Source organism: Aphelocoma coerulescens, unplaced genomic scaffold (genome assembly GCF_041296385.1).
Source record: "Aphelocoma coerulescens isolate FSJ_1873_10779 unplaced genomic scaffold, UR_Acoe_1.0 HiC_scaffold_87, whole genome shotgun sequence".
NCBI lineage: Eukaryota > Metazoa > Chordata > Aves > Passeriformes > Corvidae > Aphelocoma > Aphelocoma coerulescens.
The window spans coordinates 607,073-624,461 of NW_027184071.1; the positions used below are offsets into that span (position 1 = coordinate 607,073).

General features: G+C 49.9%; 1 protein-coding gene across 1 annotated transcript; it reads left to right on the forward strand.

Moving 5' to 3' along the window:
- Window positions 1-2,733: 2,733 nt before the first annotated feature.
- On the forward strand, window positions 2,734-17,165 carry LOC138102552 (serine/threonine-protein kinase PAK 3-like). Its single transcript, XM_069000264.1, has 14 exons — window positions 2,734-2,809; window positions 4,255-4,355; window positions 6,866-7,000; window positions 7,278-7,622; window positions 8,047-8,214; window positions 8,539-8,716; window positions 10,751-10,814; window positions 11,503-11,551; window positions 12,329-12,441; window positions 13,107-13,224; window positions 14,042-14,141; window positions 14,576-14,772; window positions 16,421-16,558; window positions 16,993-17,165. Exons 1-14 carry the CDS (start codon window positions 2,734-2,736, stop codon window positions 17,119-17,121), a joined length of 1,911 nt encoding a protein of 636 aa, XP_068856365.1. The 3' UTR covers window positions 17,122-17,165.
- The last annotated feature ends 224 nt before the right edge of the window (window positions 17,166-17,389 follow it).

Here is a 17,389-nt window from a genome sequence, read left to right on the forward strand (position 1 = left end):
CAGATCTGCAGGAGCCAGTGCCTCACACAGCTCGGGGAGGAAGCGCCTGCAATCCTGCAGTTCTGCACTGAGTCAGAGCAAAGGTGTGGAATGCAGAGCGTTCTGCAGAAATATTCGGGGCCACCAGGCCAGCCTGCTTTGTGCTCTCCAGGGCACAGCAAGCAGTGCACCATGCAGCTCTGAGTTGCTGGCAGAGAGATGTTAAAAAGGAACTCACTTTTGGATACAATTAAATGGTAACAAAGTCGTCGAAGCAAAGGAAAACTGCTTATGAGTAACGATTCCGTTGAGCCGGGTGTGTGCCTCCCTCCCCGAGAGCTCAACACACCCCCCCTCTAAGAAAATGGCTGCTTTTTAGACCCTTTCCCAGCCGGGACGGTCCCTGTCCCCTTTCCCAATGGGTGGGTACTAAGAAACTTAGGTGCTCTCCTGACCACCTTCTTTTCTGTCCCCTCCCCTCTCATCCTACTTCCTTTTTAGTCAGGTCTTCAACCCTGCCCCTCTCCCAGCTCCCAGCAACACCCAGCAATTTAACTAGAACAGCTCCAAACCATAAATCCAACATACATCCAACAATTTTCATTCTTTGACCTAAACCCCTTTTGGCTGCAGCAAAATATTACTTCCTCTCTCAGAGGGAATCGGGGATGTGCCTGAGGCTTGTGCTTGAGTAGTGAACTGATTTGGAAGGGAGCAGAAGGCTTTCAGTAGGCAATTTGTGTTTTCTTTATTACTTTGGGAAAGAAAGATGCAATGTGGCTTCACGCAGCAAAAGCACTTGCAGGGTGCAGTGACGAAATGTTGTGTTCAATTCCCAGGGAAGGAAGGTGTAAATGACCATCAGAGGAGAATTTGAGGAATGGGTGTTACGGGTTCAGGAGGACGCCCATGCCCAGAGAACTCAAGACCCAGTTAGAATTGCAAAGCAAATGAATTTTAGTAGTCACGTTAGCAAGAAATACATACCGGCGCCTGGCTGCTGGAAAAGCCACCGAGCAGGAGAAGGAGATAGAGCATGGCTCCTGAGTGGGAGGGGCAGAAGGGCAGGACTCCTTCAGGGCATCCCCTGGATAAAAATGGCGTGCGTCATGTCGTCCTCTCCCCTCCACCCCAGGAGCACACCTTATATCTCCTCCTCAGGAGTGGCCAGTTTCAACATCATTTCGTCCAGGGCCAACTTACGAGATGAGGTCACGTTGGCCCATGATCATACTCCATGCCAACAATGGCTCCATTATGTATTGTTTCTCCTTTCCCAGGATGAGTTCCACCAGGTGACCGATACCTAGTTTCATTTCTAGAAGTTAGTCCCGCTAACTAACAATACAGTCGTCTTCTGCATTATCTTGTCGATGTGCAACACTGCAGACCAAACATGTCAGGCCTCAGATCTGTCTCCTATCCCTGACACATGGGGATGTTCCCCAAATGACCACCAGAGACCCTCAGGACACCCCTACTCTCACATCAAGAACTTCTGACAAGTGGTTTAAATATGTCAAATAGTTTGAAGTCATGTTTAGCCTGTGAGTTTCAGCAAAGTAATGAGTGTGTCTTAGTTCCATGGGTACAAACTAGTAAGTGAGATTGCTGGGTGTGCACGTGTTAGGGAAGTGATTCCCCATGCACCCAGCGCTGAAATCAATTGACGCCTCCTTTCTAACGCTGAGCTGGCAGCAGGGATGGATCCCTGCTTGGTAACCTTTCATTGTGGTCACTTATATTGAACAGTAAAAAAGGTTGAAATGAAATATTTCAAGCCGTTTCCCTCTGGTTTCCCTTTTCTGGGGGCCAAAGCTCTGTGCCCCAGGTGGCCTGGGTGTGTGCAGAGAAATGCAGCCCCCACAAAGCCCTTGGTTTTCCCACAAGTCATCATCACTCCTTCCCAGGTGCGCCCAGCTCTGGCAGGAGAGAGAGAGCCCACGGCGCAGTGGGCACCGTGCCCTCCCAGCCGGGGCTCTCTGGCACAGAGCAGCAGCAGCGCCAGCACCTTTCAACCCGCTCCTGGCCTTGGCTTCAGCTGGGAGCCAGAAGCCTCTGGAAATCAGCACTGCCAGTTGCATTCCCAGCTTGGAGCAGCTCCTGCGGGTGGGCAAATCCTACCCGTTCGACTGCTTCCATAGAGGACGAAAGGCAGAGGCAGAGATGTACCTACAGAGGGGACCAGGGCGTGTCCAATAAAAGTGCAAATGTGTGGGGAGATTTGTTAGGAATTATTACAGCTGTTATGCAATTAGTGCCTTCTCTCCTGGATCTGTGCAATGCTTTGGGCCATTTTCTTGGTCTAGTTTCCTTTGCTTTGGTCCCATCTCAGTGTTCACTTGGGGTACAGGCTGTAGGTGCTTGGGGCACGCTTTGAGTTACTCTTGGAGCCCTTGAACAACAGGGTTTGGCCCACGAGGGGAGTTTGTGCTGCTTTGTGACAGAGGAGAACTTCCCAGGCTATTGTGTGTTTGCTGCGGGGAAGCTTGGGTTGCTTAGCATCAATTCCCAGACCAACGCAGAGCAGCTGCTTTGTGATGTCAGGGCATGGTTGCCACGTTGTGGTGCTGTCATCAGAAGGTTGCCTTGGTGCACAGAAGGTCTCAGTGTCAGAGCAGCTCTTGGGCTTGCTCAGAGCAGGAGCATCCTCCTGGTTGAGGCCTTGTCAGGGGGCAGCTGCACTCTGACAGGAGCCTTGTTTTTTCTTGTGTTAGAGCACAGTCTGCAAACTTGCACAGCAGTGCTAAAATCATGGAGGCATTTGCTGCTGCAGTTTGCACTGTGTATGGCATTGGTTATTCTGCCTATTACCTGACTAACCTGACACGTGAGTAGAGGTTTTCCCTGGGTGTAACCCAACCTGGCTTGTGTAGGGCTTCCTGCTCTTTCTTAGTAACTGAGTTGATTTTGAAACAAAAAGACCATTAGGATGCCACTGCTTTGGTAAAGCTCCTGTCAACACGTTCAGCTCAAAAGAGGGTGTCTGTAGCCAGGGAGGTGCGGGCAGCATTTGCAAGGGAACGTGCAGGGGTTCCCTTCCCTCCACGGGAGAGTCTGTGGCAGCCGAGTCTGTCATTTCCTCAGGGGGCTGGGTCAAGCAGGACAACTTTGAAAAGGCAGCCTGGGAGGTGTTCTCAGAAGGCCTTCAAAGAACTCTGCAGTTGTGCCTGGAATTCAGGGAAAGCTTCTTTGTTTCTAAATTTTGTCATGAAAAGATTTGACTGTCTAACTCGACCCTTTAATGAGTGCTAAAATAGCGATTCTTTTTGCAATGAAGTGCAAACTCCCAAACAGTGAGTGTCTGCTCCTGAACCCCAGAGCTGCTCCTGGGCTGTTTCCCAGTCAAACTATGACATCTCAGGGGGGTTTGGGGGAAGGTTTTCTGGGCAACGGTTTTCAGTAACTTAATGGAATTAATGCATGCAACTTATTTTTTAAAAAAAGAACCTGAAGGAGAGGATAAAAAAGGCAGCTTTAGCTGTTGGGCAGAAGAGAAATATTGGGTGTTGAAGAACAATTTGCATTTTCTTGATCAAGTTTGTATTCATTTACTGGCAAAAGAGGCCAAAGCCTAGGCACAACCAAGAATATTGTCCTGCTCTCTTGCTGGCTGTGTGGAAGAACTGTGTCTGCTGGAGGGCTGTTGTGAAAAGAAAACCCTCTCTGTTTGGGTGGACTTGTTCTGCGGGATTAACCAGCACAGACGGTTTTTTCACAGCATCTGGTTCATTTTCCCTTCCCACTGCAGGTCACATGATCCGTGTATTCGTCAGTGCTGATCCTGAGGTGAGTGAGACAGGAACTTTTGATGTTCCTGGTGTTTAAGAACTGTGTAGAAATCTGTGAGCTTGGCCTGTGGCAGTAGAGTAAGGAGGCTGAGCTGGGTGGGCAGAAAGAAAATCCATGTTCATGTCTGCAGCAGCAATAGCAAAGGCATCGCTGTGTAATAGCTGCTTTTGCATTTCAGAGCTGTCTCAGAACTAAAAGCCCAGCTTTGCAGAGAGAACGTTGCTTACTGAGAGTAGCCAGGCTGCAATATCTAATTCAGAGCAATATGCAGTACTGTTGAATTAGCCCATTTTACTTTAGTTGGAGGCACTTGGAATCCCATTGCTATGCAAGGTGATGATTTCTCCTTAGTAGAGCTGGTTGTAGAGCTGAATAGAGATAAGGTTAGAAATGACATGTAACTGCCTGTCCCTCACACTCCTGCCTGTCCACAGAGCACAGAACCAACCTCAGGCTCTCCTCTGGCTCCCTCTGCTCCTGGAGAAGAGGTTGAAGAGGCTGAAGAGGCTGAAGAGGCTGAAGAGGAGAAAAATGTCCAGAACTCTCCAGCTGTGGTCAGTCATGAATCTGAACGTCCTGAGCCAGTAAGTGGCAGTTCTGGTTGGGGCTGTCTTTAGAGGAAATCAGAGCTGCAAGTTTCTGAGCGGCCAGCACTTGCTGATGGTGGCCGAGGATGCTGAGTGCTGGAGTCCTGGCAGGACCTAGCGATTCCCCCCAGCCAGTGAGAGCTGGAACACGGCCTTTGAGCTGTCATGTTCAGGCCCCAGCTTGCTGGGATTCCAAGAGGGGCAAACGTGAATCATGAAGGCTCCCCTGTCGCCAGAGGAGGGAGCGCTCCAAAGACACCGCTCTCAGCCTTGCCAGACACGTGGGGGACACGGTGGCCTGGAGAGCCATGTCCCACTGCACAGGCTGGCCAAGTAGCTGCTGGCACAAAAGCTGTTGATGTGAGCACACAAGTGCTTTGGGGTGGTTTGTCCACATGAGCTTCTTGGGTGGGCTGAGCTGGGAGTATTTCAGAGACACACTGGGGACGGGGAGGTGCTGCTTGAAGTCAGGGACTTTGGTGCCTTGGTTGCCAGGTTGTTCTCTGGCCTCTTCAGGCAGAGCAGTGAGGAGCAGAGCTGACAGGGGCTCTGAGTGCGCCTGTGTTTTTGCTTTTGATAAGCTGCAAAGAGATGGTTGTGTTGTGCACGGACCTGTGTGGGGCCACTCTTCTCCCGTGTGGCAAAAGAAGCAAAGTGCGCAGTTGGGAGCCCTTCTTCCGTGGCAGAAGCCAGAGGCTGCCATGTTTCTGCAGATACTTTCTGTTGTGAAGTCTGTTTTTAAAACTGCATTTGAAAACTGCATTGGAGCCTAGAGTGGGGGCAAAGATGTTGCTCTGAAGTAGGTGGCACTTTCATCTTTTTGTTTGTTGGTTTGTTGGTTTTCTAGGAGGAGACTCCCTGTCTTTTCTTTCTCGGCAAACAAAGGTGCTTTTACTCAACCTTTCCTGGACTTTTCTAGCACTGGACGAGATTCTGCTAGAATTTTAGCTTGCAAGCTGGCGGTTCTGGAAGTTGCAGTATTTTTGCATGAGAACACGTAGTTTGGGGCAAGGAGATTGGTGCAGAAGGAGCTGTTCTGGTGTCCGGCCAGCCAGCAGGGCCTTGCACATCACTCTCCGGTTAACAGCGCCCGTGCCTTTTGGCAGCCCAGGGGAGCCGAATGTGTTGTATTCCAGGTATGGGAATTCAGCAGGAAATCAACACCCTTGCATTCCAGCTGGTCCTCAGAGGTCAGAGGGTCTGGGAGGGGCTCAGCTTCATTTCTGAAGTGCAGCCACTTTAACATCATCAGTCTGGTTGAGTCCAAGAGAAGAACTTGCCCCAGTACAGATGCACAAAGAGTGCAGTTCCCAGTGCAGTGCCCTGGGTCTGATCGCATTCTATAAGGCCCTTCCTGCTCCAGGTTCCCCAAGAGTGTGGTTTATTGAAGCAACAGGAGAGCAAGTTCAGGATTGCTGCTGATCAGGGCACTGGCTACCAAGTGTTGATGTGTGTAGTGAGGGAAAGCATAGCATAGGAAAAGAGAGATGATAACAGTGAGATCGATCTGTCTATCTATCCATCTATCTATCTATCTATTGATCTATCTATCGATCTGTTTATCTAAATGAAACTTCCTGGCTCTGCTCCAAGGCAATTGGAGGTGCAAAGCTCACCTAAAGACATCCTTTCAGGAGAGGAGGAGAGACATGTTCCATCAAGCGATCCCGAGCAGGCAGAGATGTTTCCCCCTCCAGAGATGGTTGTTTTTTCCCCTCAGAGGTGTTTTCCTCCCCCTGTTTATCCGTGAAAGTTTGGTCTGTCCTATGGGTGTGGAGCAATCCCATCCTCTAGGTGGGGTTTGGTGACTCTGGTCAAACATGCATTACAGGACACATGGTTTCCTTCACTGGCATCCTGAGGGGTGTCTAAGTTAATTTGTTAATTGGGCCTTCTGAGGGTCTCTGTTACTGCCGGTCAGAATTCTCAGTTGACAAAAGAGGGAGGACAAGAAACACCTTGGTTCCCCTCCATATACTGAGGTGGCCATAGAGGCCCTCTGACCTCCATTGGAGGCTCTTTGTTCGCATCCTCATCTCCTGAATAATCCAGGATTTGTAACAAGAGTGTAGATGTCAGAAAGGCAGGAATGGCAGTGCAGGCCTGAAGAGAACATGAACTCCAGAAGTGTCTCTCACAAGGAGCAAGCTCCCACAGGAAGCCACCTGCAGAGCCAGGGTGGGGCTGTGGCACAGGGCTGGGTGTCAGTCACTTCTGAAAGACAAGCAGGACACGGCAGAAGAGGAGCGAGGTCCTCAGCAGAGCCTTGAGAAATGCCCCACGTTCCCTGTCAGATGCCTAAGAGTCTGTTGGAGCTTCAGTCCCAGATGGAGCCTGACTGTAGTGCCAGTGTCACTTTGGAATCTGTGCCTCCCCGTGGGCAGAGAAGGACCCGGGAGAGCAGCAGCACATTGCTTTGGGAATGTGCGAGCCCATCAGTCTCTGAGTCCTGCCCCACAAATATTTTATGGGAAGTTGAAAGCCATCTTCTCTTGCTTTCTGCGCAGCTCCTTCTAGAGAAAGAGCATGAGCAGATTGCTCTATCAGAGATGCCTTGCCAGACTCGGCGAGAGCTGTTCCCAGCCCGAGAGCAGCTGCAGCAGCTCAGGCAGCAGGTGGAAGAGGCACAAGAGAATGGCCAGGTGAGCCTGCCTAGCCAGGTGACAGAGTGAAGGGCAGGAACAGGGACATAAAACGGAGCTCTTGGGACTGAGGAGGCCAGGAGTCCCACAGGCACTGAAAGCACAGAGCCTTGTCATCTGCAGAGACCAGTGCTGGGACGGGAGGGTTCCAATGGAAGCAGAGCTGGGTAGGGAAGCAGAAGGGAGGGGCTAAATGAATGTGATTTTGAGGCAGAAAGAGGAAAAAGCTGAGCCTGATGGCAGCTGCCAGTCACTTGCTCTGCATTTGTGTGTACAGAACATCAAGGCAGAGCCACAAGCAGAGCTGCCCGAAGCCAAGAGTGACATCAAGGCAGCAAAGAGGAGGAGCAAGGAAGACATCAGAAGCATCCAAGAGGAGAAGAATCTCCATCAGCACAGGAGCGATCTACAAGAGCAGGTGAGTGTAAGAGCTGAAGCCACTCCACTTGTGAGACATCCTCTCTCTGCTTCTTTGCAGAACATCGACAAAGAGCTGCAGGCAGAGCTGCAGGAAACTGAGGCTAGGATCAAGGCAAGGGAGAAGAGGCTGGATGAAGGACTGAAAATCATCCGAGAGGAAATTAATCTTCTACTCCAAAAGCATGAGGCTCTAGAAAAGCGAGTGAGTGAAACAGAGAGAGCCGCTGCAGTCACCAAACTGGTGGTTTCTGCCCTTCTTGCTTTTCCTCTGCAGAGCAGCAGGCGGGTGGGGTGATGTCTCTGAGTGCCATCCTGCTGTGGTCTCTATCACAGCCACTCTGAAGGACACGTCCTGGGCTGCTGAATCTCAGCTGCTGCCCTGGACAGTGCGACTAGTCCTTTGGCCTTTTGGCCAGCAGTCATCCAAATGGATTCCTGCTGGCCTGTTCCTGCTCTCCTTGTTTCTTGAGGTGTTTTTGCAGGTCAGCTTGGTGACCCTGATGGATCTTGAAACAAGCTGTCTGTATCCCTTGTGAACCTGTTCTTTCCCTTTCCTCACAGTCGCTGACCCACGGCTGACAGGGATAAGCTGTAGTGTCTGACTGCTTTGTTGTGTTTGACTTGAGGTGGAAGTGTTGACATCTCACCTGGCAGCCTGCAAAGACTTCCAGCAAGTGATTGGCCACAAAGAGCCCCAAGGCTGGCGTGGGGCACAGGAACTGTCCCAGCTGGACCTGCTGCAGCTTGAGCCCGTCCCGAAGATGGTGGAGGAAAAGAGGACTCCATGGGAGGAGGTAGAACATTAGAACAAGGAGATGCAAGTGTGTCCATAGCCCTTGGAGGGGGAAAAGAGTGCTTGGGAGGAAGTGGAATAGTCATTGCAGCAGTCATCCTTCAGAAAATCCATGAGAATGTTACAGGAATCTGGCCATGAACTCAAGTAAAATCAGCCTTTGGTTTTGACCCATCCGGTTTGAGAAGTGGACATGCAAAAAAATCCATTTTAAGAGCCCTGCATGTGGCTGACAGCATCTTCCTCTGGGCCTGCATTTGAAATGGGATCCCAGGGCAATCTCTGCGAGCCAGACTTTCTGACACAACCTCATTTCTTGTCTCAGATCTACACAGGCTCTCGCATGGAACCTGCTCCTGCAGCAGCAGCAGCAGCAGCATTGTCTAAAGGAGCCTTTGGACCCCAGCCTGAGAAGTGGAGCCCGGGCAGTTTGCTCAGCTCCAACAGCGACACAGCTTCTTCCCATCAACAGGAGATGGAGGATGACCTCCTGGAGCTACTGAGTACGTCTTGTGTATTTCTTGTGTGAGGGACAGTGTATTGTGTGCATGTGTCAGCATAGCTGTGCCAAATGTTGCTCCGCAGTTTGGTGTCACAGGGACATTTAGGACTCCTCACAGGAAGTGCTGTGCTCCAAGGCAGCGAGGGAGTGCTCTGGGTGTTCCTGCTGCCTCTGAGCACAGCTCAGACTGCCTTGGCTTTGCCTGAGCTTCCCTCTCTGCTGAAGGCAGAAGCAGGGATTGTTCCTGCATCAGCTGTGACCTAGCAAATGATCTAGGCAAGTCCTCTGTGCTAGTGGCCAAACTGAACGGAATATTTGGCTTCCTAAATTCTCCTTAGACTCCTGATTTCTCAGCATTCATCAGAGCAAAAGACCTTCGCAGAAATTGTTTGGTTTTGGGGTTTTGTCTTTTGGTGGGTTTGTAAGGATTTTGGTTGGTGGTTTGTTGTTTTGGGTTTTTTTTGTGTTTGGTTTGGTTTGAGCCTTTTTTTTTTTTTTTGGTGAAGTTGTTTTTTCTCCATCCTGAAGGAGCTCTTCTTCCTCATGTGTCTTATTGGTGTAATTTTGATGACTGTTACTATTACCACTACTACATCTACAGTTGGTTTTTATGACAATGCAACATTTTTGCCAATGACCACTTCTTTGAAAAAACATCAAGTGACAGCACAAATTGAGAGCAAGAGGTGTTTTCCACATGTCCCCAAAGAAAAAGCAGATACTTTATAACAATCCCTATTTAATATCCTAGTTTCATGCTTATAAGGATGTGTCCAAGAGACACATTGATGTGGCGTGGTCAGGTAAAACTGCACTGCAGGCATTTCTCAGGAGTGAGCCTCCAGCCCATCCACTGTCTATCCCTCAGATCCGTGGCACTTTTTCATCCCTGATTCCCAATCATTCCCGTGACTGTTAGAATGCCACCCGTTGGCCCAAGCCCTGCACAGCTCACTCTCTAGGAAAACACATGAAGCCCTTTGTGATTCTGCAGCACAGCCCATTGAATCTGCTTCCTGCCCATAACAGCTGCCAGTGCTGTGCTCTCAGGTAAGACCTGGGGGGGGCTGAGAACAGAGCCCAGTTGACTCTGTGTCTACCATCACCTGTTGGGACAAGAAGGGCATTGATGTGCACCTCGGTGTGTCTGATCTCAAAGCCAATCCTCTTGTGTCCTGAAAGGGGGCAAGAGCTTGGAACAGGGCTCGGTCTGGCTGTGGCTTCTTCCCAGTGCTTGTCAGTGCTCATCCTTGGGCCTTCCCAGCCCTGCTGTGGTACCTGCCCTGCCCCTGACGGCCGCTGCGACTGCAGAGGCTGGAGCCTTCCTCAGCTGAGAGAGTCCTGCTGCTGCCCGGCCGCTGCAGCGCGGAGCTGCCGGGAGGCAGCAGCCCCTCGTCTGGGCCGGCTTCTGCATGGCACGGCCTGGACTCACGAGAGGCTCAGCATCTCCTCTGGGCAGCTGTCCGTGCCACGCCGGCGCCCGAGGAGCACTGCTGTCCTTGCTGCCCGTGGCCGCTGTGCCGAGCTGGGAAGGCGGGGACGTGTGCGGAGCTGAGAGGGCGAGTCCAATGCCAGCGACTGATCCGCGCAGTCAGGGGGAAGACAAGCAGTGTGGTTCTTCACATGGGACACGGGCAAGGGCATCTTTGAACTCAGCCTGCCCATAACGGCTGAGCATCCTGATGCGGAAAGCCCCGTTGGTATTGGTCACAACGTGAGCTGCTCTGGTTTACAAAAAGAAAGGCATTCTTTTGGCAAGATGCCCTCCTCTCCTGCGAATGCATCTCTCTGTGCTTTGTTTCCTCTCAAGAGATCTCTTCAGAGGACTGTAGAAAATCAGTCTCAGTGCTGGCCATCTGTGCTGCAGAGCTGCCTGGCTTGTTGCTGTTGCTGTTGTGGTTCTTGTCGCTGTTGTTGTTGTTACCCAGATGACCACAAAAGGCTCAGAGCCCCAGAGAGTGGGGCTGCCTTTTGTATCTCCTGGAAGGTGGCATCTCTGCTTTCAAGTGAGCATCTTGCACTTTGTTTCCCTCAGGGAAAATGGTGAGCATGGAAAATCCGGTGATGAAATACACTGAACTGGAAAATATCGGCAGCGGGTGAGTCCAACCACAGTTTCTTCTACAAAACCATGGGCCAGCTGTTCTGCTGGTGGAATATCTATCAAGTGTCAAGTCAGGCAAGCTGCAAACATGTTCAGACACTGGGCTTAGATTGGCCCATCTCTCAGTGCTGGTCAGAATTTGTAAGTGTGGTCAGAAGGCATTGTCAAAGACATCTCCACGCTGCCACGGTCTTGCCTGCAGCAAGGAACAGGAGCTGGAAGATCTCCTGTCTCTCAAGTGTGGGACAGCTGTGTGTTAATTTCCTTAGCATTTTTGTATGTCTCAAAATCATACGGCCACACTAATGAAAGGAGAATCTTGCTTGCCTGAAAGAGCAGCCTAGCCCCTGGTAGCTGTCAGATAACAGTTCTCAGGAACAGTTCTTTCCAAGAGGTTGCTGAAGGAATACTCGGTGGTCAGGATTAGAACCACACAGTTTAGAAACGGAAACTCAAGATGAAAGAATAAGCTCTCTTTTTGAGCTGAGGCACTAAAGCCCAAAGCTTCAGGAACAGGCCCAGTGCCCATGCACTGGAGAGGAAAATGCATCATGTGCCCTCTGGCAGAGCCCTCATGCCTCCTGCAGGTTTTAGGCACTTAGAGCAGAGATCTCCTGTCCGGGCTGGCTTTCACGCCAAGATCTAAACAGCTTCTCCTTTCTTTGCTGCTGTTTTGTTTCTAGGGGTTTCGGAGAAGTTTGTAGAGCATTCGACAATGCCACAGGAGGAGAGGTAAATGTCAACAGTCCCTGCAGATTCTGCAGCTCTTGAGGGCTTTCCCCTCTGGTGTGAGTTGTGGCTGGAGCTTTGGGTCACCGGGAGAGCTGTGCTGCAAAGGCACAAGAAGCACAGACTGGTGCCAGCCTGCAAAATACATTTGGGACAGTCGTTGTCCTTCTCAGCTGCCAGAAGGAAGGCAAAGAGAGCAGTGGTTCCTTTTGGAGAAGGAAATGCTCACTCACTCTCAGTGGCTAAAACAAAGGTGGTGCCTTAGAGCATCTCACTGCTTTCTTGTGGCTACAGCTTCAGAGTCCTGAATTCTCATTTCTGGCTGCCAGCAAATACATCTGAACCTTACTGGTAGTTCCTTAGCAACCTGCAGTGCTGCACTTGGGAACTGCACGTAGGGAGGGATCTGCAAGGCGTCCCTAAGAGCCCTAAGCCCTGCTTATAGCCCAGGATGTATCCATAGAGTAGCAAGGCTTGGATTACTTCTCTGGATCCCAGGCAGAGCATCAGAGAGTGTGGGCAGAGCTTTGTGGGTGATAGTTGAGACACCATTGTTACCAAGTGGACAAGGCAAAACGTCAGTGGCCATGTGTCCTGTTTCTGGCCCACAAGGGAGCGGAGAAATGGGCTGTTGGAATGTCAGTTCCTACTTACTCCAGTGTCTAATCACAAGGCACTTTGGCACAGCTCAGCTGTGTCATTCCAAAATCACTCGCTCCATGTGTGTTGTGGTCTCGTGCCACCAACTTCTCAAGGTACTGATTGTCATTGTCATTTTAGGTGGCCATAAAGAAAAGTAGTCTGCAAGGACTGAGGAGGAAGGAAGTAACTGTCAATGAACTCATGATCATGAAGATGAATAGGAATCCCAACCTGGTCAACTATTTAGACAGGTGAGTGGTCGTGGTCTTATCCCATGAATGTTTGTTTACCTACTGCAAGCATGAGAGGTCAAAAACCAACTTTGGTCTGTGGCAGAAAATAGAGCCGTTAATTACTGATCAATTATTATTTCTCTTCTCATCTCCAATGGATGGGAAGAGAGTGCATTTTGTCTGCATTAGTCTTCCCTGGCACACATCGTTTGACAATTCTTCAAAAGCCTGCACCAGTGCTATCTTACTAAGTCAATACCCTCTAAGTTCACTGCCACCACGTTGTCTTGGGGCTTGATTTTTCTCAAGAGTCTTAAATGCTGATGAACCATCCGAGAGAGGATTTCCCTTGGACTGCAGCCCCTCTTTTCCATTGCTGTGCATGCCAGGAAGACTAGATGCTTTTTTTCCATAAACACCATGTGTGACAGCTTTTTATCTGGGCTGTTAGTAAACTGTGTTTTTCACTTGCTGGCCATCTAAGACATCTCCTTTTTCACAGCTGTGCCTTTCTCCTTGACACAGCACAGACCGCAATCACTGCACAGCCTAGAGGGAACGTCTATTCCTTTGAGTCTGTCCTCGTTTCAAAGGGACCTGGAAACAAGAATCAATCGTTGTCTTTTCCAAACAGTGGCGTAGCCATGCACGTTCATCTCCATGGCCTCATTTCCTTCTTTCAGCTACCTTGTGGATGATGAAGTCTGGCTGGTGATGGAGTACATGGATGGAGGCACTCTGACTGATGCCATCTATGAGATGTACATATCTGAAGATGAGATGGCAGCCGTCAGTCGGGAGGTCAGGGATCCCACCTGTGCTTCCGAGGGCTTGGGCAGGATTGTCTGGGAAACAGGGGCTGAGAACTGGAGGGATTCCATGTGCCAAACTTTGCTTCTGTGTGGCTGCTATGCTATGGGGAAGCGGGGGAACTGCGTGGCAGTGTGCCTGCACTCCCTGTACTCTGTTCTTGTACTCTTATCTCCTGCTGTTGCATTCTCACTCTGTCTCTTGTATTTGTAGTTGCTGTTCTCCACCTTGCCTCTCTGAATGCTTGCCTGGAGCCTGTCTGCACGGCATTCCTTGCCTGTAAAAGCAAAAGTGCTGGTAGCAGAATTGGAAACTAATGGTAAAAGGGACTCATTTCTCAGAGTCCTCAGCTGAAAAGGGTAATAGTGCACCCAAAATGCTGTTTGCTTCTGAAAGGCGACTCATGTGATACTTCCAAGTCTGTGCTGAGGCCAGCAAGAAAACCTTTGCCATGCAGCCTCCCACCCAAAAGTGAGCCGCTTCACAGCAAAGGGAGGGACTCTTTCTTTCTTGGCAAAGCCTTGCTTGTCCTCTGGATGAAGAAAGCACATCCACTGCAGCAGCAGTCATTCTGGCTGCTTTGCAGAGGACAGTCTAGAACAGCAATTCCCGTTGGCTCTCTCAAAAGCTGACGTGCCTTCCCTTAGAAAGGTAGTGTTGGAGCAGCAAGCTCTTCCTCTCAATGGCTCTGTGTTCTGCCATTACACTCTATTCCCCTGGAAAGGGAATCTTTTAGAGCTGTTTCCTTTCTTGTGGGCTCAAATCACACCACTCATTTTTATCCTCCTGTCTCTGTTTTCTCTCTCAGTGCCTGCAAGGACTGGATTTTCTTCACTCAAACCATGTCATCCATCGAGATGTGAAGAGCAGCAACATCCTTCTCAGAACTGACGGCTCTGTCAAGCTGGGTTGGTATATTCTTGGCCAGGCAGAGCGTTCCGGGCATGTGGGGTTTGGGGCTGCTTTTGAGTGACTGCCAGTTCCCCCAAAGTGGTGCTGCTGGCAGTGCAGGGACCCCTGCAGCGAGCTGAAGGCACAGTTGCAACGTGCACAGAGGTATGGCGAGGAAAAAGCCGTCCAGAGTGGCACTGGTTTGGGTCTGTGTGTGTCCCTTCCAGAGGGAGGGAGCTACAATCTAAAGGTTCCAGGGAATAAAAGCCACTTCTGGGGGCAGGATTAAAAAATTTAAAAAGCAGCCACTTCCGTGTTTCCTTGGCTAAAGTCCTGAGGAAACAGAGCAGGGACGGATTTCCAGGAGATTCAACAGCGCTTTCTCAGACTTACAGTGGGGAGTTCTTTTGCTTGGTTTCCTAATTGTACAGAACTTTTTTGTTCTCCTCAGCTGATTTTGGCCTCTCTGCTCAGCTCACCCCTGAGCAGAATCTAAGGAGCTCAGTGGTCGGGACGCCTTGGTGGATGGCGCCTGAGGTTGTGCTAGGTCAACCATATGGCCCCAAAGTGGACATATGGTCTCTTGGAATTGTGGGATTCGAAATGGTGGAACGAGAAGCTCCTCACTGGAATGAAAGTCCTACCTCGGTAAGGAGCAAATACTCACTGATCCCTCTGTCTTTTTCACCTATCCTGTGTTCTGTCCTCCATCAGACAAAATCCCATTGCCGTCTGCTGGCACTGCTTCCACCAAGGTCCCCTTCTAAAAATGGCCCTGCAGCACATCAGCATCTGCTGTAGTTTTGGTTGCATCGGTGGGGGAACTCAGGCCCTACCACATGCAAACACTCTCCATTCTCAGGCAACACTTTCCTTTGGGTTTTAAGTTGTTCCAGCTCGTCTGTCTGTGTAGAGGTCTCTAATAACACAAAACACACATCTCAGAGCTGGTGTTACATTTCCAGAAAAGAAGGAAAGAAACCCAAACCAACAAAGTTTCTAAAACAGTGGTTTTCTAGAGAAGAACTGCACTCCCTGTACGGTTTCTTGGCACTTGCCTAAAACCTGGGCATGAGGGTGTAAAGGCCACATAGTGTCTTCTGCTTCTTGTGCAGTGTTGCTGAAACACTTAGTGACCATATTTCTGTCATAGCCCAAGCCACGTTCTCCACGTGACCAAGCTGCAGCCTGGTGACACGGAGAGCCTGCCAAAACCTCCCATTTGTTACCTGGCACTTTCTGGGATGGGCACATCTTAAATGCATTGACTTGAGTATCCAGAAAAGCAGAGGGCTACCATAGGGATAGCATTTCTCCTTCTGCTGATTTGACCACGAAAAGTTTTTCTTTTGCCACATCAGAGAAGCTGGAACTTGCAGACTGCTGCGAGACAGAGCTGCAGGTGGCTCCTGTGTGCCCAAACAGGCGTTTTCATCCCAATACGTTTCTGCATGCATCTTAACGTGTCTGTGTTGAATGCGAGGTTCCAAATGTTTCTTTCCTTACCTGAGCAATAACTCCCTTTTCTATAATAATACTTGAAAACAGTTAGAGCAAAGTCCCTCTTCCAAACTGCCTGTCAAGCTGGTGGGAATCTTCAGAGAAGCAAAACGTGCTTTTGCTGATGTAGTTGCCCCTAACTAGGTCAGCCAATCAAATCAGCTGCCGAGGCAAGCTCCGCTGGATGCTGGAAAAGCTGTGGCTGCTTTGGGGTTTGGGTTTTTTGTTGGTATAGGAAAGTCATGTCTGCCTCTCTGCCAAGGCAGAAATTGCCACTGCAGAGTTGAGCTTAAACAAGGGGCTCTGGGAGAGCATTTACAGACTTGAAACTGATGCCTGGAGTGGCTACCTAAAACCAGAGACTAGACAAGAATAAGAGAATCAAAATAGGTATTTATTTGAACGGCCTTCAAAGATACAGCCTGGGCAGTCAAAAGGCTACATCCAAGATGGACCCTGGGTCATGAGTTCTTCACAGTTTTGTAAGCTTGGTCCATTTCCATAGCAGGGTTAATTCTCCAATTATGAGCCCAGTAATGATGTAATTAGCCCAAGTTTGCCCCTCTTCAGAGGCTTTGAGTTCACACATTTTGGGCCCTGGGACAATCGGAGTGTCCTTGGAGAGCAAACCTAGAGAGGCTTTGTTATGTCTAACTAGCACGAGAGAACAGTAGCTAACAGGCCACACAAAACTTCCGAGCTACACACTAGGCAGTACAGGACTTGAAAAATAGAAAAGTTAAAACCTAAGGCATCAAAAGAAGCAGGTGGAGTCTTGTGTTTCCTTTTTCTCCAGGCTGAACTCCTGATAGCCACAGGAGGGACCCCACAGCTGCGGCAGCCCAACCTGTTCTCGGCTTCTCTGCGTCACTTCCTGAACTGCTGCCTGCAGAAAAACGAGGAGCGGCGCTGGTCTGCCAAGGAGCTCCTGCAGGTAAAATGCAAAGGGGCTGCAGGTCAAACAGTGTCCGAGGATGGGCTCCTCCTCCACTGAAGCCCAAGGCATCAGATGAGCCCCCTTCCTCCTCATCTCCACTCTTGGTGCTTTCCAAATGAAAATGGTGAGGAATCCTGGGCTGGGCTGGCAGGGACCTGTAAAGGCCATCTGATCCATGTGGTGTGCAATGAGCAGGAATATCTTGAAAGAGATCAGGTTGCTCAGAGCCCCTTCCCACCTGACCTGGAATGTTTCCAGGGAAGGGACACTTACCAGCTCTCAGGACAACCTGTGCCACTGTTGCACTATGCTCCTTAGACCTACTCAGAGTAAATCCCCTTTTCATTTAAAAATATTACCCCTGCCTTTGAAGCACTGAGCTTGGAAAGTCATGGTTCATTGTTCTTGGTTGGTTTTTTTCCTTTGGGCAGCATCCATTTGTAACATCAGCCAAGCCTGCATCCAGCCTGGTGCCACTGATCCAGTCACTGAAGAAGTGGAAGGAGGAGGAGAAAAGATTGCAGTGGCAATCCATCCATTCAGGACTATTTTCTCCATGACCAGCTTAGATGAGGATTGTAGAGTAGGATTGTAGAGTAGGATTGCAGAGTAGGATTGCAGAGTAGGATTGTAGAGTAGGATTCTAAATAAATAAAGTTTCTGAAACCTCAACTCATCTGTAAGATTCCTTTCTTTCTCACCTTGTGATTTAGCTCAACTTTTCCTTCTCAATTGTCCGTTGTTTCTTAAAGGTGGAAAGAGACACTTATGGCTTCTTTGGTATGGTTTGTCAGTGGGGCAGGCTCTTCTTCATTCATCCTCTCCAGA

What these genes read in the sequence shown, in the direction of transcription:
- LOC138102552 (XM_069000264.1), top strand. Translation starts at nt 2,734, where the DNA reads ATGGAGGCATTTGCTGCTGCAGTTTGCACTGTGTATGGCATTGGTTAT. An exon ending in TGACGGCTCTGTCAAGCTGG is followed by an intron (nt 14,142 to 14,575) that starts GTTGGTATATTC and finishes TGTTCTCCTCAG; the next exon opens with CTGATTTTGGCCTCTCTGCT. An exon ending in CTGCCAAGGAGCTCCTGCAG is followed by an intron (nt 16,559 to 16,992) that starts GTAAAATGCAAA and finishes TCCTTTGGGCAG; the next exon opens with CATCCATTTGTAACATCAGC.